The sequence below is a fragment of the Micropterus dolomieu genome, linkage group LG04 (assembly GCF_021292245.1).
Source record: "Micropterus dolomieu isolate WLL.071019.BEF.003 ecotype Adirondacks linkage group LG04, ASM2129224v1, whole genome shotgun sequence".
In the NCBI taxonomy this organism is placed as follows: domain Eukaryota; kingdom Metazoa; phylum Chordata; class Actinopteri; order Centrarchiformes; family Centrarchidae; genus Micropterus; species Micropterus dolomieu.
Window position 1 is genome coordinate 30,070,062 of NC_060153.1, and position 20,691 is coordinate 30,090,752.

Genomic DNA, 20,691 nt, shown 5'->3' on the forward strand with positions numbered 1-20,691 from the left:
TTGTTGTTAATTATAGTAGAAAGTATGAGTATGGTCTAGACATCCTCTATAACGTTTGCTATGTAAACAAAAATGAATTGAACTGAATTGGCCAATGCACTTGTGAAAAAGATGTGTTATGATGTCTTTCCACTTGCACTGCAAGGATCATATCTTTGGTAGTCACTGTGGTCATTCATGTTAAAAGGGTATGTACTAGTCACAGTGTATGGTACTTCAGATAAAAGGGTCCAAAGGGTTGAATTCTTGTTGCTATATTTTACTGTATCTTAAGTACAGAGTTCATGGGTGTGAAATTTGCTGTCCCCTATGTGCCAAAGTGCATCCTTAGGATAGGGTTGCACCAGTTTTTTATAAATTTGTTTGCTGTTTATGTGTAAAGTCCTTCCTCAGTTCTTAGTAGTACCAATGAGTTTCAAACTAGGGAATTACTAAATCATTTTACAAACTCATGCATGGTTTTCTTGCGATTAATCTCATAGTTACGCGTAAAATTTAATAATGAATTCTAAAGTAGTGTATTGCGCAATTTTATGTAAATGTACTGCTATATACACAAAAGTGTAATAACATGTGGTTTGCAAACACTTTAAACAAATATGGTGCTTTTTACCAGCAGTATTCCCTTTACACAGTAGCAATAAAATATTTCTTGTAAAAGCATGTGTTCACTCGCACAGACTCTCGGTTAAAAACTTCAGACTACCCTTGCTTACTGAATATAATGACATTTAATTGGTGTGAGAGTTCATGAGACTTTTAGTCCAGAAAACAGCTCACCTCCTCCAGAAAAACAAGGAATGTGACATTGGTGCCCAGTGTGGCTGTCAGCGTGCCCTCGCTGGTGACCAGGTGGAGACCTTTGGGTGCTTGGGTGGGACACTGCTGCCTCTTGGCTGTGTACTCCGTGCTGATTCCAGCGGTACAGTTATTAGAGACCACTTTCCTGTAGCTGTCAAAAAACACAAAAAGCTCATCAATTTATCCATAGATGTGGATAAAATACCGTAGTAGTTTAAGGGCCGGAGTTGGACATAAAAAATCTAAATGATATGCATAAGTCAATGAGAAAATGGTTGAACCAATTAAAATTCAGTCTGTGCTGTTTCAAATAGATGTAAATGCTGTAAATGCTCCGTACTTGTATAGCGCCTTTCTAGTCTTTTCGACCACTCAAAGCGCTTTTACACTACATCTGCATTCACCAGTCACACACATTCATACACTGAGCCTAAGTGCTCAAACGGAAACTAACATTCACACTCACTCATACACTGGCGGAATAGCCGCCAGGGGCAATTCGGGGTTCAGTATCTTGCCCAAGGACACTTCGACACGCAACCAGGGGGAGCCAGGGATTGAACCGCCTACCTTCCGATTAACGGCCAACCCGCTCTACCTCCTGAGCCACAGCCGCCCCGCTGTGATGTGTAAATGAAAGTTACATAAGTAAGCTACATGTACTGTCTGCCATCTTATCTTTTCTTTAATCCTCTTCGTCCCTGATGGGAAATAAGGCTTTGACCATCTGCCACCATATAGACCTGTCTTGTGCTACATGTTAGAAGCAGCTCCTTCCTTTTCCCTGATGGAGTCCATCCCAGGTCAAGCTTCGGGATTTGATCCCGGGCCATTTTGAAGACATGCCCTAGTCATTCTGATTCGGTGGCCTTTGATATCCAGCACCATACTGCACTTCATCTTGTATAGCTGTTCATTTGATGCAAATCTCCCTAAGGCATCCATTGTGGAAGGCGTTGATATATAATATATGGGGACACCCATATAGACTCTATTATAACAAACACATCACATTACGAAGGTCTGCCGTTCTTTGAGTTAAGTGTGTGGTGAGGGGGCCTAAACAGGAACATAAACAGGGTGTTCTCTGACAGGGAATCTAAACTGTGTCCGAAATCACTCCTTATGTACTATACAGGGCACAAGGTCTGCCATTCTCTTTTAGTGTCTTAATTCTGAATGGAAACGTATCCATAGTGCCTTCAAAAATTCCAAAACTGAATAAAGAAAGCAGTGTCCATTGTTAACATAAAGTAGTGTTCAGTTATATGATATGGTTTTCATTGGTAGATGGAAATGAATATGTTGTAATTGGCTTAAATGTTGAAATGACTGAAAGCTCCAGAAGAGCTACTAAATGGACATTGATGTTAGGTTGTTTTGTCAGACAGAGAACATTATGGAAAATCCATAGTGCTTTACACACAGGATAGTGAATCCTTCATTTATACCTTTTTGAAATTCTTGACATGAATTGCAAACACTATTTCACCTACATTGGTACCAGGGGTTTATACTCGCTGGTTTATGATTGTTTTTATGTACATTTTTGATCATTCACCCCATAGTCATTTTTGTCCCTGAGAAAGTAATTAATGTCGGCCTATTCAACTCAAATAAACTGTTCATTTTACCCAATGCCTGCGAGTCACTACTTAGTGATGTGTGCGCTGATTCTACTAAGCTCTCGTTCTGTGCTTACCCAGTGCTGTTAAGGAAAGTCATCCCCGTGGTGCAACTTCTGGAAATCGATGATGGATGGAACCAAAAGGCAGGTGTGCATTTGCCGTTGGTCCGTCTCTCATAGCCATAATCACTGTAATGAGCCGAGGAGACAAAAACAGAAGCAGTTATCCAATAAGGAACCACAGAGGAAACACTGACAGACAAGACGGGTGCAAATATTTTAAAATGAGACCCATAAAATGACTGTGTACATATTCTGAGCTGAAAAGCCTGCTCTGTATTTTAGACGTAGTGGATATTGAAATTCTGATACAGAATTGTGGGAGATTAAACCTGCTGTCTTTTTAGTATTGACTTCACTGTAGTAACAACAATTGTTCTGTGCGGTCCTTTTAAACACAGCCTATGAGTTGTTTGTCCTACAGATGAAAAGGCAGAGCTATGCTGTGTCCCCAAAATGATAGGAACAAATTGCCCCAATTAGTGCAACATGCACACAGATGCAAAAGTGTTGTGATTGTTAATGAAAGCTATTAGGCTTGGTGATTTATGATTTTGATGGTGCTTATTCCAAGAGCTGCCTCACTCAAGAGACCTGCAGATTTGGGACCAAAGCAAAAAAAAAAGCACTATTAATACTGCGGATAATTCAAAGAAAGCAGGTTGTGAGGATGTAGAAAAACATTCTCTGTAACTGCACTTGTAATAGGAAGACTCACTAGCAGCAGCTACAAAAGCAGATTCCTCTGAAATCTGTCCTTCAAGCAGTGAAATCATCAGTCTCCATCAATTCAAATTTAATGATTTATAGAACCTGTTCTGTTAAACTGATTTATGTTCCCACAACATGTGTAATACATGTCTACACACAGGCGCATACACACACATACAAAGATACAGGTACGTGTTTAAGCAGTTGAATGGTTTCCATTAAGCACCTTCCAAGAAACCTTCTGCTAGAGCTACTATACAATTATAATCTGGAGAATGTTATCCATTATGGTATCTCTTCATCCCTCCCGTATCCTTCACTTAAGCCCAGTTTCATTAAACCCTGGGACATATGGCAAATGTATTTCCACTATTTATAAGGCTGAGGATCAGATTAGAAATACACTTCCTTGGTTAACTTCTATTTGTTGTTCCCACTTTTGTTATCTGTCCTCCAAATGATGGTGAATCCCACAGAAACAAAAATCAAACTGAAACATTTTTACCCCAGAATTTGAAAAGTTATCACATTTATTCGCTTGTTGACGGCTGCAACTTTTAAAAGCTTATTTATCTCCAAGTCATTTACATGAACAAGACAAGTCAACCTAAAGCTTTTTGCACTTACTTTATTCTGTGTTGAACTACAAGGAATCATGATAGTTGCCAGTGATATTTTCATAGTAGTGTAGTGTATCACAGAGATGTCTGTTTTTGTAAATATCGGTATAGAATAATGGCTTAGAATTGCCCACAAAGGAGTTGTATTGGGATATAAATTACACGATCTGTATATAGTATGAGAATGTATGTTCACTCTCTGTTTATCTTCTCAGATGTATCCATTTGTTACACCAGCTGCTGATTGAATAACTGGTACAAATTAAATAAGACAAGACAAATAAGAGTCAATCTGTGTACTCAAAGTTTTTAGTGTGCTGGATGGTTAAAAACAGAAAAGCGTACTCACCATTCAAAGTCTGCCTCCGTACAGTCACAGGGGCCCGACGTCATCGACACAGAGTACATCTTTCCCATAACACACCTGGATGTGGACTTCAGTTTCCGATATATTCTTTTCACTCCCATTAGGCACGGCTCGCCCTGTGGGCCCGATTTCAAGAGAGAACAGAGAGGAAAGTCACCCGGAGAGAGTTTTAAAAATGAGCTGCTTTTGTAACTTGCCACCATAAATAATTTACACAATGCAACCAACCATGTGTGCATCACACTGTGTGTGAAAAGCACCATTGTCTTGCTCAACATCAGCTCATTGTGCATTCCTGTTCAGCGAATGTTTACGGGCTCGTGCTGTGTGGTGTGCTAAACTCAACAACTGTTCTTCCGTTGCAAGTGTCACACTGGAGATTATGCTAAGAGTTCTTTTTTTGAGTTCTTTTTTTTTGGTTATATTGAGATGAACGAATAAGAAGGAGCTTCAGCTGCAAAATCTGCCAGCACCCAATCCATTTTTAGCCTTGTATCTATGTGTAGGAAGTGACTATAAAAATCAGTTGGAGTACAAAAAAGATGAGAAGATAACACCAGCCTGTTTCACTGCATCCTCCATCCTACACTGCTGCTCTGTTTCTATTAACAGAACATTCTGTCTTTGTGCATTAGGTGTCAGTAGTGAGATGCTTAAAAAAAATCTGGCCAGATCCACAAATAGACTTCCAGCTCCTGAAAATGTCCTTAACTTTCCCACTGATGTTAAGACACAAACTCGGTCCTCTGTTTTAAGATAGCGCTCGGTTTATTTTTGTAGCAGACTAGGACCTACAGTGTCTCTACATTTAGGCAGGTTGACCCTGTAATTGGCTTGGTCGTCTTCTATGTTATATTTTGTGATCATTAGCCAGCTCTGAGCATATGGGTGTCTAAACCAATTACAGAACCGGGCCATGAATAAAGGCATGCTCTCTGGCTCGTCTTCAGGTGTAGCCGTGTTGAGGGGTTCTCGGGGAGGTTTTATGCTCACTCAGAGCATCAGCAGGAATCTGTGGAGAATCTGCAAAGGTTCTCTGGAAACTGAAAGATCCACTCACTACACAGCCAGGCTAAAAGCAGAGATGGTCAGCGTGTGATCGGACATTACCCTGACAATGGGAGGGGGCCTCCCTGAAGTGAACCTCTGTTTAGGAGGTGTGTGTTACAGGAAAGACGAGCCCTACACACTTTAGAGTATTTAATTTTCTATGAATGAATCTTCATCTTACTTTGAAATAATAATAGCTAATTATGAAAATGTTAATCCCCTTTAGGGGGTTTGTTTATGCAGCAGAATGGAGGTGCAGCCATAAGCTAAGAGTGCTCACATTAGAAATGTGCTGTGTCTGAAATCACTCCCAGTGTGTTGCATAGAGGACTATATTTACTTTCTGCTATTTTATTTGAGTGTCTGAATTCCATGTGCACTATACATCATCCTCAACAGTTCCCACAATGGAACAAGAATGTGGCATCTACAGCTTGTACACTACGTTCTGCTGATACGTTCTGTACATGTATGTCAAAGGCTGTATCTGAAATCCCTCCCAATTTATTACACAGTGCACACTATTTATAGATAGACAATGAGGATGATTCACAAGTGCTCATTCCTGCTCACTGTACTACTACTGAGTATTATATAATAGTGGATTGGATATATAGCAAGTAGCGAATGAGTGAATAAGGGAGTGATTACAGACACCAACGGTGACCAAAAAGTGAAATGTCCACCAGCTTCATGGGGGTCTTTAACATGTTTGACATGTTTCAACTCATCCATCCTTGTCAGCCAAAGTTCACAATTATTATTATTATTTACAATTTCTGATCGAGATTTAACATAACATCTGATAACTAAGAATTAAGCACTTTTTAAGACCTTAAGACCTCATGAAACAATCCTATAAACATACACACATACAATAATCATTACATGGCACATTACTTGACCATCACAGAGATATCACAACTCTAGGTAGTGTTTTATAAAAAAAAAAAAAAGTAATTGTATAACCTGTCAGTGATATTGCAAAATGATGATGATCTGTAAGTATTTTCAAATGTTTAAATTACTGCACAATATTAAGTAAATCCAGTTTTTGCTATGATGACATACTGACTGACTGAGTGACCAAGGGATTGTGTGGAACAATAAACTATTTACAGCAGTACGATCTTTTTAATTTTCTTACAAGAAAAAAAAAATACAATCACTATTGTGATGCATCACTTGCTTTAATGGTAATTTGATCCAAAATTTCATATTGCACTAACCTCATGTTGATTGTTAAGCCTCTACATTAAAAGAGCAAATTAATCTAGTGTGAGGTTCAATTCCAATTAAGCTTCAGGTGTAGATTTCTCCACCAAGAGTCAAAAACATTTTTTAGGATGTAGGATGATGTTTAGGATGATAAACAAATCTAGTCTTTATTTCCATGCCGGCACGGACCGTACCTGGTTGTGTAGGTGCCACGTCTGATAATCCGCCTCTGTACACCTCCTGTTGAAGATGGACCTGAAGTCTATTTTCACCAGCTGCCATTCTGAGCGATGACTGACGTGGCCGAATATCCTGGAAAACAGCCAGGCATGCTGCTGCTTGTTACATACAAAACATGCTGCAGGTAATAATCAGTAGAGCTGAGGTTAAAGGAATAGGCTGGTGATATTCTGTCCACAAGAAGACCAATACCAACAATGAATTAATCATCTTACCAGTAAGATATATTTTGTTTGATCAGCCCAAGAAAGAAAAAAACAACAACAACAAAACAGCTTTTTAGCTTTAAGTGCTTTTTATAATGCGATGTCTATGATTGATTTCTATTACTCATCAATATTTTGGTTATCAATTAGGTGGACCTTACTTGAGCAGTAGATCCTGCACCTGACAATTCAGTAAACAGATCCTGCTCTGTTTTCGGCTTGTTGTAGTAGCATTGCTACAACTGACCTAGCAGTTACATTTTTACATTTATGTTACCACTCAGCTCTCCTCCAGACTGCTCTGGATGCCTGTGGCTAAGTCAAAAAATTGCCAAACTCGAAGATCGGATCTCTGAGCGTTACCAGATCAAACAACACCATGCTTTCCTGGCTCTCTCTCTCTCTTCAACCATGTAGTCGGAGCCCCAAGTCATCAGATCGATCCTCGTGGAGGACCCTTGTCCCAAGGTCATCAGACAAGACACGAGGTAGGAACTCCTCCTGTAATCCACCTCCAGGTTCTATCCAACTGAGTAAAAGGTTCAATGTGTTGGCCCCCATTGCCTCTTAGTTTGGCCATTTGCCCCTCATGATGATGGCCCCAGTACAGTTTTTAGACACCAGTGTCTTTTGTTGAGATTCTGAATTCTTACTGGGCAACATCAAGTGAAACGCTGCGCACATAACCAGTGGTGGTTAGAGCCTGCTATGAACCACTGGAAAACCGGGCTACATATGACTATAGTTTGAAACAAATCTAGCACCGCCCAACCAGGAGACTTCTCGAACACATCCTGATGTGTCAATGCTGTGACTGTGCACTTCTAAGAAGAGAAGTAGGCTAAATTTAGCGAATAAATAAGGCAAGAACCCATAGTCAGGCTGGCTATCGGCTATCATCATTGTCAAGCTAGAGAGATCATGTGTTGACGAGCTTGTGGATATTGACAGAAATGTGGATGTGATATAAAAACTTTCCTTGATCATGAAGCCTAATGTTACTCTACAGTTGTGTGGTTTATCATGGAATTGTATGAAATACACGGCAGACTGGACTCAGTTAACAGTGAAAGACAGACGCTCGTCTCCTCTATGAAACATCTGTCTCTTCAATGCATTAATAGATACAAAGATGAACTAGCCATAGATCACATCTCACGCCCGCATCCAGGTGCTGTCTCTCCCTCTTCATCTTCTTCAGTTCTCATACATTAGCTCCTGTTGTTGACTGTGTAGCTGCTGTTGTTGACTGTGTAGCTGCTCATACAGTATGTTGGTGTTAAAGTTTGCTGTCTACTGTAGTAATCCTGTATTTCTATTATTACCACTACTGTACTGTTATTATTTTGCATCTCAATGTGGAATTTGAATTGTGCAACACGTTCAAAAAACAGAACAAGGGGACCGTGTTGCTCTACGGAGGAGGCGGCTAGAAGGAGCACATATTGGCACACTGTCATCCTGAAATTTCTACAATTTACATCTGTCCAGAGGCTCTATCTGCAACCTGGAAGAGAAACTAGTATACATGAGTGTATTAGTATAATATTATAATAAAGAGTATAATGTTGAGTTAAAGGTATACTGTTAGTAACCTATAACAATTATATATTTATTACTACATTCATTTGAATTTCATATAATAGTATATTATTTTAACACTAGTTGACTATCAAATCCAGTTACAGCTGTTTCATTTCTGTCGGTTGTTTTTTAAAATGTAATCCTGGTGCAAGCAAAAGGCTCAACATTGGTCTTTAATTTCTTAATGCTACTTACTAATTCAATAATCATATTGTTCAACATTTAATGATTTGCCGTAGCACGTCAAACGTTTTTATTGCCCTGCCCCATCTAGGCTGTAATTGGTCGGTTGACAAAAAGTGACTGACAAGCATGTCGGCTTTATGAAAAGTTGAACATGTTGAACGACCAAAGGCACCAATACAGCTAATGTTAAGTGACCAGCTAGCTAAACCCAAACCTTCCTTATCTTCACCCTGTTTTATTAAATCGTATCCGTTTTGCGGTTATGTAATTGCACATGACGACATCGTGATTGCGATTTGATTAATCGTCCACACAAAGGTTAAGTTGATCCCACATACACCATTCCAGTGCCATTAATACTCACTAGAAGACCAAATGTGTATTGATCCCTAGCTGAAAATAGTCCCCAACAAGTGCACAATTTCCTCCTGTTTGGTTAATGTTTGCTTCAAACCACAGTGCCCAGCTTTTTTAGTAAATAACTGAGCCTTTTCTAGTAATTAAAAGTTGAGGAAGTGTTGAGATTAGTTTTTCTTCTCAGCTGTTTGACCTTAAGACAAGGAATTTTAAGGAGTATACTAGCGCAGTAACACATAACTTTGTTGATTTTGGGCTTTACATGTGTGGGTTAACAGTAAATAAATATGGAAAAGCTTTACCCATAAAGATTGAATACAATACCTAATTTTGCATCTTTTTTGTAGCCCATAGCAAGTTTGAACTGACATTTTGTTAGTGAAAAGCATTATTTCCTATGAAAGCTAACCATGATCAATATTCTGAATCCAAGGTTACAAGACTAACCAGAAAAATATTCTATCTCCAGCCAAATTGAGTGGGTGTGTTTCTCTGCACTGAACCCACTCACCATTCATACCACAACATATTTATCACAATCAATCTGTCAATTAGCTCCCGAGGCACCCGGCCATGACAGACACTTACTGTAAAAATTAGTACAAATTGATAAGAAAACACCGCATGATGGTCTTATGAAAACTAATGGCGTGTCTGCCGGCTCAGTGCTCGAAAACGTATTCTCAGTGCAAACTTGCCAGGATTGTCTTTAAACTGCCCCTTTTCCCCCACCTCGGTTTTCTTCTCCATTCAGACTATTGCTGTGCATTTTCCTATTCCCTCTCCCCCTCTCTGTCTCTCCAGCTGTGCCCTATCACTCTCCTGTAGAGCTGACTACAGAGCCAAATGTCAGTCTGTCATTTATGGCAGGTGTCATGAAACATTAATGTAATGGCTGTGGAAACCCTTTGGTAACACATTCCAAAGTCCTAAGTCTCTGCTGCAATAAGGGGTAGTGCTGTGTCATACCATATGCACGCACACCAGCTCTGGGCAATTCTAATAATAAATGTGAAAGAACACAAAAGGAATCTTCATAAATCTGGTTTCTGAGGACACACCAAATCATACTCACTGTTCTTCCCACTTTTTAATGTTGTTAAAACTTTTCTAAAGCAAAGTTTCTTGTCTGTTTTCTCAGGGTTTTTTTTTTTTTATCATTTTGATCATTTTCCTTCATATTCTTCAAATGGACAGTCACGCTGTCGCTGGCTGCCAAAGCATTGATCTCCTGTGATCATAATCTGGAGACAGCCAGTTCTGATGTTGGGTAGACCTTGGGAGAATTTTTTTTTATTCATGAAAAGGAAAACAGGCAGTCAGGAATGCTGAATCGAGCAGGCTTGGTGTAGATGCAAGCAGCAGTGGCTCGAGTTGAGGCAGAGAGCATGCACACGGTGTGCATACATACAACCACGCAGAGGCTTTTTGTTGTTACTCTGCTTTTTCTGTGTGATTGTAAGGTTTCAATGTTGACAAATGTTTGTCACTCACGTCATGATGAGAGTCTCCTCCCCAGGCTCTCCCAGCACGCCGTCCACGAACAGAGGAGTGTTGGTGAAGCTGTACTTGTTCCACTGCCGTCCTTCGTCAAAGCTCAACCTGGGAACACAGACAGCTGTTGCAGAAGGCGCCAAGCTAATGACCCTGGGAGTTGTCTAACAACTTTACTTCATATTCCGCACAGGGCTGAGGCGCTCTGCTCAGTGAACACTGATTAGTAGAAGCTAGACTAATTAGGGCTTCAAACATGGAAAGGTGAAATTGACTGACAATTGTCAAAGCAGTATTTTGCATGGCTCGTGGGTTTTTCAGCCAGGATGATATTGTCCCCCAGTTTGAAGACAAACTAATTCACCTTTGTTTAACTAACTTAAGACTTGGAGCTTCCTGCGAGGGAGTTAGCCATGCTGTGACAAATGGCGTCTGTGTCATAATTACTCACCACAGGTGTCGGATGGGAAGCGGAGTGTGTCTTATTGCGACCAAGGCTCCTCCTTGGTCGAGATACAGCACTGCATACTCCTCGTCGAAGATCTGCAGGGACAAAAAAAGAGCTCACTCTGCTGTGGCTTGTTACCAGTGTGTATGTCCAACACACGTCTGCACACACCCACCCTGTATCATTCAAGCCAGAATTACAAAGTAATAATACACCACGCACACACAAACACAGACAGAATACATCAGCGTTAGAACTTGCTACATCAGCTTCCGAATAATTATTTTTCATTGCAGTGTTTAATTAGGAACAAGCCCCCATAAATTAACAACGCCAGGATCAAGTGAGGTAAGGGCCTCCCACCGGCACATGCAGGGACTGAATCAAATGTCTCTCAAGATTTCATTTGATGATTGATGATCGAACTTAAAAACACTGGCTAGAGTGTGAGGATTAAAAGCTTGTATGATAAAATCAGGGACAGTGAGTGAGTGAGGAGGAGGATATTTTCAGTGAGAGGATGGCAGGTCATTCAGTTCATGGCGCTCCATATGTCGAGTGGCTATGATTCAAGTGGGTACATCACTGGAAAAATGAATTATCAGGTGTGAGTCTGTAATAATAATATAACATTTACTGCAGTGTTCATGTATATTTGCACGAAGCCAGTCTCTTGACAGACTAGTTGACACTAATAATTAAAGTCTGACTGAAATAATAATGTAATTTCCCTAAGAAGTTAATATACAGTATACAGCGTATATATAGTATATATATAATTATATATAAGGGCCCACTACATTAGCAAACATGAAAAAAAATGTATTTTGTATTTTGACAGTCTGATAAATTTACCACCCCAACTCAATTTTAACAGCAGGACATTATTACAATAAAAAAAGTACCCTCACCTGTCTCCACGTGTTTCCTGCATCCGAGGTGATAAATACACTGACATTGCTGGTGGTCAGCTCTGCACCAATGGAGCCTGGAGGTGAGGCAGCAATTCACAGAACACATAGAAGACAAAGTATCAGTAACTGTTTAAGGTTAGAAACTGCATAATGCGGACACAGGAAATGAAGTCTATTTGAAATCATAAATATCCCAAATTTATAGCCTTTAGATGGGCAGTGGTTGTACAGCAGGACACTCCAGCCTGCAGCTGCAGACTGAAGCTGTAATTACAGTGCTCCAGAAGTCCTACTGTGCAGTGCGACATTTGCCCATACTCCTAAATTAAGCAATTAATTCAGATTACTGTATTCATCTTTCAGCAGTTCTGACCATATTAAGACGAGCTTTCCTAATGCTGTGCAGGCTGTAATTGCTTTGATTTAGCCTGTAATTGGTGCCAGGTGGTTTAACACAAGGCCGTAAAGTGTTTCAGAGCCATGGTTGTCCCCTTGTCTGAACTCTTCTAGAAAAATTGTTTGCTTTACAATCGCTGCATTTAGAGAGTAGCATAACACTACCCAAAAATCTCAATTTTGCTGACCTCCAATGGTTGAGGTTCTCACCTTGCTGCAGTGATATAGAGGTGTGGTGTGTATACAACATAGCACCAGTGTGGGGCAAGCTACTTGGAAAATGTACTGAGCTAAACTATCAGTTATTCTATATCAAAAAGTTCAGTATATTAGTGTTAGTGGCATCTAGTGGTGAGGGTTGTGAATTGCAACCAGCGGCTCACGGTGCATTCACGTGCTCCTTGGATGATCTTATTTCCAGAGCTGTAAAGTCATTCATCCGTCTTCAGTGTGTATTCATGTGCTCTTAAATCGGAATGTGGAATCAATATGGACGTTACTACAAAGATGTGTTGGATTAACATTATGAGAGCATATTATCAACACGCAGACATCTAGTTCACACACCATTATTACCATATTGCAAATTATATGTTGTATGTATTATATGCAAAATATCTATATGCAATACGTGATTTTGCACGAATCCCATGTACACTTTATTTTTCTTTTTGGAATTTAAAAAAAAAAAAAAATTTAATTAAACTAGAAATAAAATATGTAAAAAGAACTGGTATTGGTATCGGCAATACCAGCCAGGGTATTACTCCATAGGAATTAAGTGGTATCACACATCACTAATGTTAAACATGGCCAAAGCTTCTAATAATGAGGTTAAAGTTTGTAAAAAAAAAAATCCCTATGAGCAAAACGACGTGCACTTCCTCAAAAATGTAACTACACGTTGAGGTGACGCGGTGTGATTGGTCAGCTGTTTGGCCCTGCAATGCCTCTAAGCCGACAGGAAGTTCCCCGTGCTTTGAAGTAAATTTTACTAGCGGCCGTACCAGCGGCTGTATAATGGTGGATCAATATATTTGACCGTCGTCACAACACAAGGGGGGGGGTCTTAAAGAGACAGGAGCATCTACAGCTTGTTTCAGACAGGGGCTGAAGTGAAGGCCTATATGAAGAGCCAGTATAAGAACTTTGAATCATGCAAAGCTGCCATAGGAGTCACAGAACTACAATATAGGCCTGGAAAAGCAATATAATAGGTCTCCATTAAGCCCAGGATGTGAAAGAGCTGAATATTCCCTTGAGACCATGCAACCATTCTCAAGTGGGAGCTAAAACAACTACTACACTAAGAAACAAACAAAATCAGTCGATTGTTCTATTTCCACATCCCTGTAACCTCTTTAATTCACAATGTTTCACAAAGGTCCAGACACCAATACTTTGAGCATAATCTTGGCCTCTTCCAGACACCCGAGGCGTGTGCTGTGTTATTGACAGTGCCGGTCCATGTGGGAGTAAATATCACTGAGGTGTGAATTCATCTGGGGGGCTGCTGATTCTTCCGTTTCTTTGTCCCCCCCCCACTGAGTCAATGAGTCTTTGCTTTCTATCCTGCGTTCTCAGGAACAATGATGCTCTGAGACATGAAGATTATATAGTTTTGATGCTCTGGCTTTCTGTTCTGTTTGCCCCTGTTCAAAGGTGAGGTGACACATTCATGTTGTCAGATGCCTGTGGGAGTCATATACTCATGCTGAATAGGGACAAACCATTGACAACAGAAGTAAAGAGCAAAAACCTGCAATCAACCAAATGCAATTGTACAGAAGAACGTAGCGCTGAGAACTGCAGTGCCACACTGCAAACGCCACTGCACTGAAATGTTGAGTGCCAAGATTTCAACTGACTGAAAGAGGCAGATTTCTTTTGGCTTTGTCTGTCTAAGTGATTTTTGTGGTCTTTGTCTCTTTGAGTTAGCACAACACCATCTGATGCTTCGATGGATGAAGAAAAGAAACTCCAAAAAAGAGATAGACTAGGAGGTAAACTATACTCGATTAAGAATGCCATTGCCAATAAGAAATGACTTGGAGAAAAACAGATGGGTAGTCTCCTTTGTCATCTTGTGCTGAAAGAAATTTAAGCAAACCATACAATACAGAATTCATTTCACATCTCAATTGGATGTATTATCTTAACATTATTTTATATATATATATTATATTATGTGTGTATTTCATTTTTAATGGTGAAATACAAGTCTGCTATAATCCGGTGACTATAAAAACACCATCAGCACCTGATAGAGGTTTTACTCTATTAGTCATGAACTATATCCAAACAATCCACAGAGTTTATTTATTAACTGCTTTGTAATAGATAAAGCAAAAAGATTAGAAGGAGTTTCAACAGGGACTTGGTTTTTAAAGAAACCCCCTCAAGCTCCAAGAAGAAAGGGAAAAGAGAAACAACATGTCACTCAAAAGAGATTCCCTCTCACCCACCTGATGCGACAATGATCCCCGGCGCTGAGTCCCTGCTGGCTATGTTTCCAGATGTGTAGGGATTTGCAGACACGTGAAGATGAAGATGTAATGAACAGTACGGCTGCAGAAAATCACAAACTCAATTAGCAGAACTATCACCCTCAAAAAAAGACACTTCTAAATAAAACGGCTGTTGCATCGAGACGGATGCACAACCCTCCCAAGCCATAAGTTTGATCACAAACACCATTTCCCCATTGGCTGGTCTCACCATTAATTTTGATTGGGTTAACCTTTACCGGCACAATTCTCATTACGACCCAGCAAAATGCCAGTGGTGCAGGCCATGTTGTGACGGGCTGTTTAGAGGTTTATTAAAACTCTGACATTTCCTGGCAAATGACTGTATAATATGGGTAGAAGGCGAGGCATGCCACAGAATTGCTAATTGGTTTATCAAAAAGGGGTGATTCTTTTTGATACAAAGTCATATTAGGAGAGGATGTGCTAATGCGCCTTGAAGATGATGTGCTGAAGTATGCTTCAGTATAGTACGACACAAATCATCAAATCTACACTGTCATCTTAGCCAGCCTACTTTTTCACTTAAGCACACATTAGAAGAGGGTGATTGAAGTGAGCAAGCACCACGTCTGTAGTTAAAAAGAAACACTGTTAGACTTCAAATGTCCAACTTTGGCTTTTGAGTGAAAACTCAGCTCGACTAGACTCTGAGAAGTACGCAACTTTCAGAGGCTTTCAGAAAGAAAGGAAGCTAAAAAGAAGTGTCTGCTTTTCACCTCTTTCTCTCTGTGTTTCTTAAATGGGAGGTCAGCTTATTGGACTGAATCAAAATGGCTGACCTTTCAGCTCAGCAGCCTCAGAGCACTCAGCTTTGACGGGCGCTGCTCTTTCTGAGCTCGGCCTCTCATTGCTGCTGGGATCAGTCAACTTCTGTCAAGGCCTCTCTTTGATGGAAGCGCACACATATAAAAACATGTATGCACACTCGCAGATACGCAGACACTCACTAGCACGCAGTGGATGCTGTTGCCCCTCAGGTCTTTGCTCGGTGCCTGCAGTAACCTCCAGTCTCTGCCTCTGTTGTAGGTGATGTGCGTCTTCACTTGGTTATCTGTCCTTTTGTTGGCTAGGAACATCCCCTTTAGTCCTGCTACCTGGGAAATGAGAAAGAGAACGGCTCACAACTCCAATGAAAATGGAAGCAAACTCTACATGTCCTGCAGTAAAGATATTAGGCATTTCCGTATCATCAGCGTCATCGTCAGAAAATGAATGCAATACTCACATGCCACGTGGCGATGCAGCCACGCACACTTACCTCTTACGTATTCCCAACAAAACCAAATGCAGCACCAAGCACTGAGTGGGAAATGATAGACTGTCTGGTGACTTTTGAGTTATCAATGTGTGCCTTAAATGAATCTCACTCTTTGTTGGAGGCCCCTAGGAGTGGCTCAGGGACACTGAACTGAGCCAGTGACAATCACATCAGGCAATGAAATTCCAGTTTAGTAATTGACAGATACTTCAGTCTCCCTTCGAGGAGAGATTTAGCATATCCTTCTTTTTGGGTGGCGACCCCAATCAAGACAGTGGATTTGATTTCTATCGCAGAGGCCACAGCAAGACATGAGCAGCATCATCAGCAGCTTAAATGTTTGATCCAGAGATATAAATTCCTCCTACGTTTGGTGCTTATATGTCTTTAAAAATCATACCTGCATACCTTCCAGTTACAGACCCCCAGCATTAGCCAGCATTTTCCCTTTTTGGATTAGGTGCATTTTGTGAAGTAATATCTGCAGTTATTCATCAAAGAAAGAAATAATCTCAGCCTCCCAAAAATCTATATCCCTGGCACAATCCTCTCTTGCCTTTGTTGATGTCAGCACTTTGAAACTGCTTCGTATTCACACAATGTGCTCTGAAGACTGTAGGCCTACAACAGCTTTTCCAAAATGACAAAACAAGTTACATTTCATCATCTCTGCCTCCTAGCTCTTAAATATTGATTGGTGCTCATAATAAACCTGTGGGCTAGGAACTCAACAAGCAGGTCTTTATTTGATACTGTTATTTAAAAAGAAGAAATTGGCCAAAATGAATACTGCAGACTTTGGGGAGAGTAGGCCTCATCTACAGCAAACCAATCCAAAACTAAAGCAGAGTCAATCAACTTCCAGCACCTCATGATACTGTGCTACTTTAAGCACAGACTGTATATCATCATTTGCTACCATGTTTGTTTACCTCATAGAGGTCGACCATGACGTTGCCCTCCGGGCCCATGCTGCTGACCACGTTCTCCAAAGCCAGGGTGTAGTATACCCCCGACGTGTCTGACACATACAGGTTGTAGGTTTCATTCTGGTTCCACTCCTGTACGGCTGCAACCACACGGTTTTCATCCGTACTAATCACATGCAGGTCCTGGCAAAGAGGCAAAGGTAACGCCAGTATAGGATTATAACGTCATTACAACATGAAAGATATATTGTTATGACATGAAAAGAACCTCATTAAAATGAGAAAGGTTCGTGTTTTAACAAGAAGCCGAGCAGAATGTTTATTTGTGCCGGTGGCAGCTATGCCCTGTCATATGTTCGTGCAATAGTGAATTGTAGTTTCCAACACAATATATGTATAATATATATGTTATTTTGAATAAAAGGCAAAAAAGCTCATGAAATACTCCTCTTAAAAAGTAGAACATTTACATTCACTTATTCTAAGATTGAAATGGAGTTAATGTGAATAAATGGAATAAATAAGCAGCTTACCTGAATACACTCTCATTTACAGTTGACATTTCTGAAAGCCTAAATTTGCTCCTAACAATCAAAAACACGATCTCTTATGTCTCAATGAGAAACACACAAACTTTTAGATTGAATCATTTTCTCACACTCCTGCTGGGTTTAATCATATTCAATCATCAGAGTTGCTTCCTCTTCTGTATTCGCGTATTTTAACTTAGAGGATACTACGATCATTGACACTATGTCAGGCTTGCTGGGCAGAGATTATGCATCAGAGGCCATGCTGTTTGGCTGTGTGCTTCATCTACCTCTGACTGTGCCAATAACACCTTGCAGTGAGCCGTCAGCAACCGGGGCGCCTAGGGCACGATTGAATAAAACATGTTTAATTGTCAATGGGGACGTGACAAGCTAGGCCATGCGCACACGGAGCAGCGCGGAATAACAATTCCTGAAACACTGTGAGGGTTACTTCTGGCCTTGATTTGCCCATAAATAACAAGGAGAATGTCACGCAGGGCCAACAATGAACAGGTGCTATACTGCAAATTTAACCCACGTAACAAACAGAGCTGGAAGCATATTATATGCCTTTGAATGCAGAGAACTTCAAAGGTGTGCAGCATTAAACTACAACTAAATTTGAAATTATATCCCATGATCAGTTACCGAATCTTACCAATGATCAAATAATTATGTGTTAATTATCAAGATCTCATAAGTATCTGTCCATGTTCATTTCATTTTAATCAGGAGGTGGTTGTTACCTTGGGCAGGGTGTACTTGGGCAACTTCATGGGTGTAAAGACATCTCTTTTAGCAGACACATAGTAGATTGGCCTCCCTGCGGTTGACACCTTATGGTGATGAAACCGTTGAGTGAAAACATTATAGAGACAGAAAAAAAACAGATAAAGCATTTTTCATCACCTTAGGGACACATAAAGCAGCCCTGATAACAACTCTCTAAGAATGACCTTGGAAAATTTCCTACAAAATCCTTGCACTTTCTGCCTCATACGCTGCTCTAATGTTTTTCACTGAGCAAACTGGACAATTACCTACCTGGACAAACACATACTCATCTTGCACCACCAGAGAATTGGGGTCAATGTATCCGGGGAATGGTTTGCCCTTGTTGGCATCTGTGCAGTTCTGGAGCTTGCAGGTGACATACAGCGCCTCTGCTCCCCCACACACACACAAAGACACACACACATACACACGCGTCAAGCCATGGCATCAGCATTGGTATTAGCCAATGAAGAAAGGCAGCCTTCACCCAGAGCCAAGCAGCCTCTTTTGGCTTCCTACATTACTCGTGTCAATAAAGTGGTCCCAGTAAGGGAGGTACCGGGCGGAAGGGAAGACAGATGACCAGAGAGGCCAATTGCTTTCTTTGCCTTCAATCGCGGCGCTAGGAGAGAGCCTGTCTCCATATGTTAGCCTCTGCCAAATATGTGTCGGATTCCTCCACGCACACATGATCAATAGTGATAGTCTCTGGCTGCATGACCGGACTGATGTTTGCTATGTGTGGTTGTATGATTGGCTTTTCTCTTTTGTGTTGGCCTCAAAGAGAGTGTTCTGACAGAAAGGTCTCACTGTTACTTTGAAGGCTTTTTGAAAACTAACTGAGAGGGAAAGAATAGGGGATTTATCAAGCACTAAAGGGGTACTCCAACAATTCTGTGTTGCTAGAGACCGATTTTTTTTAACGATAAAATTTGACGCAGCAGAGGCTGAGATATCCTGACTTTCAGTCAGTATGGGTCAAGCTTTAAAAGCGTTGGATCCTACATTTCCTATAATAATAATAATAATAACAATAATAATAATGATAATAATAATAATAAAGATAATAATAATAATAAAGATAATAATAATAATAATAATAATAATGATGCAACCAATAGAATTTAGGTTCCTGTCTGGTTAACACCCTGGCCTTTCAAACTCCATTTCCCTTAGGTTGTAACTTCAAGTCGAGATAATTCCCTTACATCATCATTATATGACTGTTTTTACAGGGTAGAGTAGTATTCACCATGACTAGAAATTGATCTTTCAGTGTGAAATCAGAAGAGTTCCCCTTTAAATTTTAATTTCATCTAAGATTATATATTTGTACTATGTACTTGAAAAGTAAGTTTGGGCAGACGCTAATATAGAAAATGAAATGGGGAAATTATGGAGAAAAAACTAAAAGAATACTTTTTTTAAGGATTCTGACACTAGACTCAGTAAGCAACTTAAGTCAAATCCAATATATCAACCCACAATATCCCAGTGTTCATTGTCATTCAGAAGGATGAGTGATATTTCTCTATAATGTTACCTACGAGAGCGCCACTGAGCTAAATCACTTGCTTTTAAAAGCATTCTAATATATGCATTACTTTTCTCTTCATTGTCATTGTGTGTCCCCAGACTCAGCCATTTCCACTGTCCCTTTGCATTACCCTTCAGCAGAATTGTCCACACAACTCCAAATGCCTCTCTACTTTCGCACAATGCTCACGGTACAGTACAAAGACACGAGAAAATAGAGCGCTGAACTCCGAATTCAATTACTCACGTCCTTCAGAGATGCTGGTTTCCAGGTGAATTAAGCCCGGCTCTTTGTCCAAACCCATTTTCGACCTGAAAGGCAGACAAATGTGTTTCAGGAACATCGCCATTGGTCTTTTGCCTTTGGGCAGATGCCACCTACTGCTGCTAGCTGCTGTCTGACCTGAAAGATCTCATGCTTCGAAGTCAGACAAAATTATAACAACAGCGAGGTTAAGTCAAGTGCTTGGCCACAGGAATTACCGTGACTTTGTCTTCATTGAGGATGGCAGTTGAAAGTGTAAGGAAAATGGACCTCAGGTTTACCGTGTGAGCTAAATGTTTAGAGCCCCCACAGAAGACCCCCCCCCCCCCGCCCCAAGGAAGATGGAGAAAGACGTTTCCTGACATCATTAGGAGAGGAAAGGCCATTGATTTTCTCACTACAGTAGGGATGCCTGCAGATGGAATAGCATATAATCATTAGGGCATTAAATATGTATTAAAAAGACTGGGGGATCAGAGGAGAAGCAAAGCCAGCACACACATGGAGGGAGAGAGAACAGGGAGGTGGAGAGAGATGGGGAAGAGAAAGAGAGAATGTGTCGACAGGTTGCCCACACATAAATGGA

General features: G+C 40.5%; 1 protein-coding gene across 10 annotated transcripts in view; it reads right to left on the minus strand.

The window, feature by feature from the left end:
- The window catches only part of LOC123969194 (VPS10 domain-containing receptor SorCS1), a 171,478-nt gene that overhangs the window by 16,243 nt on the left and 134,544 nt on the right, over positions 1–20,691 (minus strand). For all 10 annotated transcript variants that reach the window (XR_006824669.1, XR_006824670.1, XR_006824672.1 and 7 more), the window contains exons 6-18: positions 20,088–20,152; positions 18,575–18,693; positions 18,277–18,366; positions 17,001–17,180; positions 15,758–15,904; positions 14,745–14,847; positions 11,881–11,957; positions 10,973–11,064; positions 10,522–10,629; positions 6,649–6,766; positions 4,169–4,302; positions 2,504–2,617; positions 781–952 (exon numbers count right to left, since the gene is read on the minus strand). Coding sequence is in view for 6 of the 10 variants with exons in the window: in XM_046046340.1 (XP_045902296.1) it covers positions 781–952; positions 2,504–2,617; positions 4,169–4,302; positions 6,649–6,766; positions 10,522–10,629; positions 10,973–11,064; positions 11,881–11,957; positions 14,745–14,847; positions 15,758–15,904; positions 17,001–17,180; positions 18,277–18,366; positions 18,575–18,693; positions 20,088–20,152 (1,519 nt within the window). In the remaining 4 variants the exon portion in view is untranslated. The remainder of the gene's footprint in view (positions 1–780; positions 953–2,503; positions 2,618–4,168; positions 4,303–6,648; positions 6,767–10,521; positions 10,630–10,972; positions 11,065–11,880; positions 11,958–14,744; positions 14,848–15,757; positions 15,905–17,000; positions 17,181–18,276; positions 18,367–18,574; positions 18,694–20,087; positions 20,153–20,691) is intronic.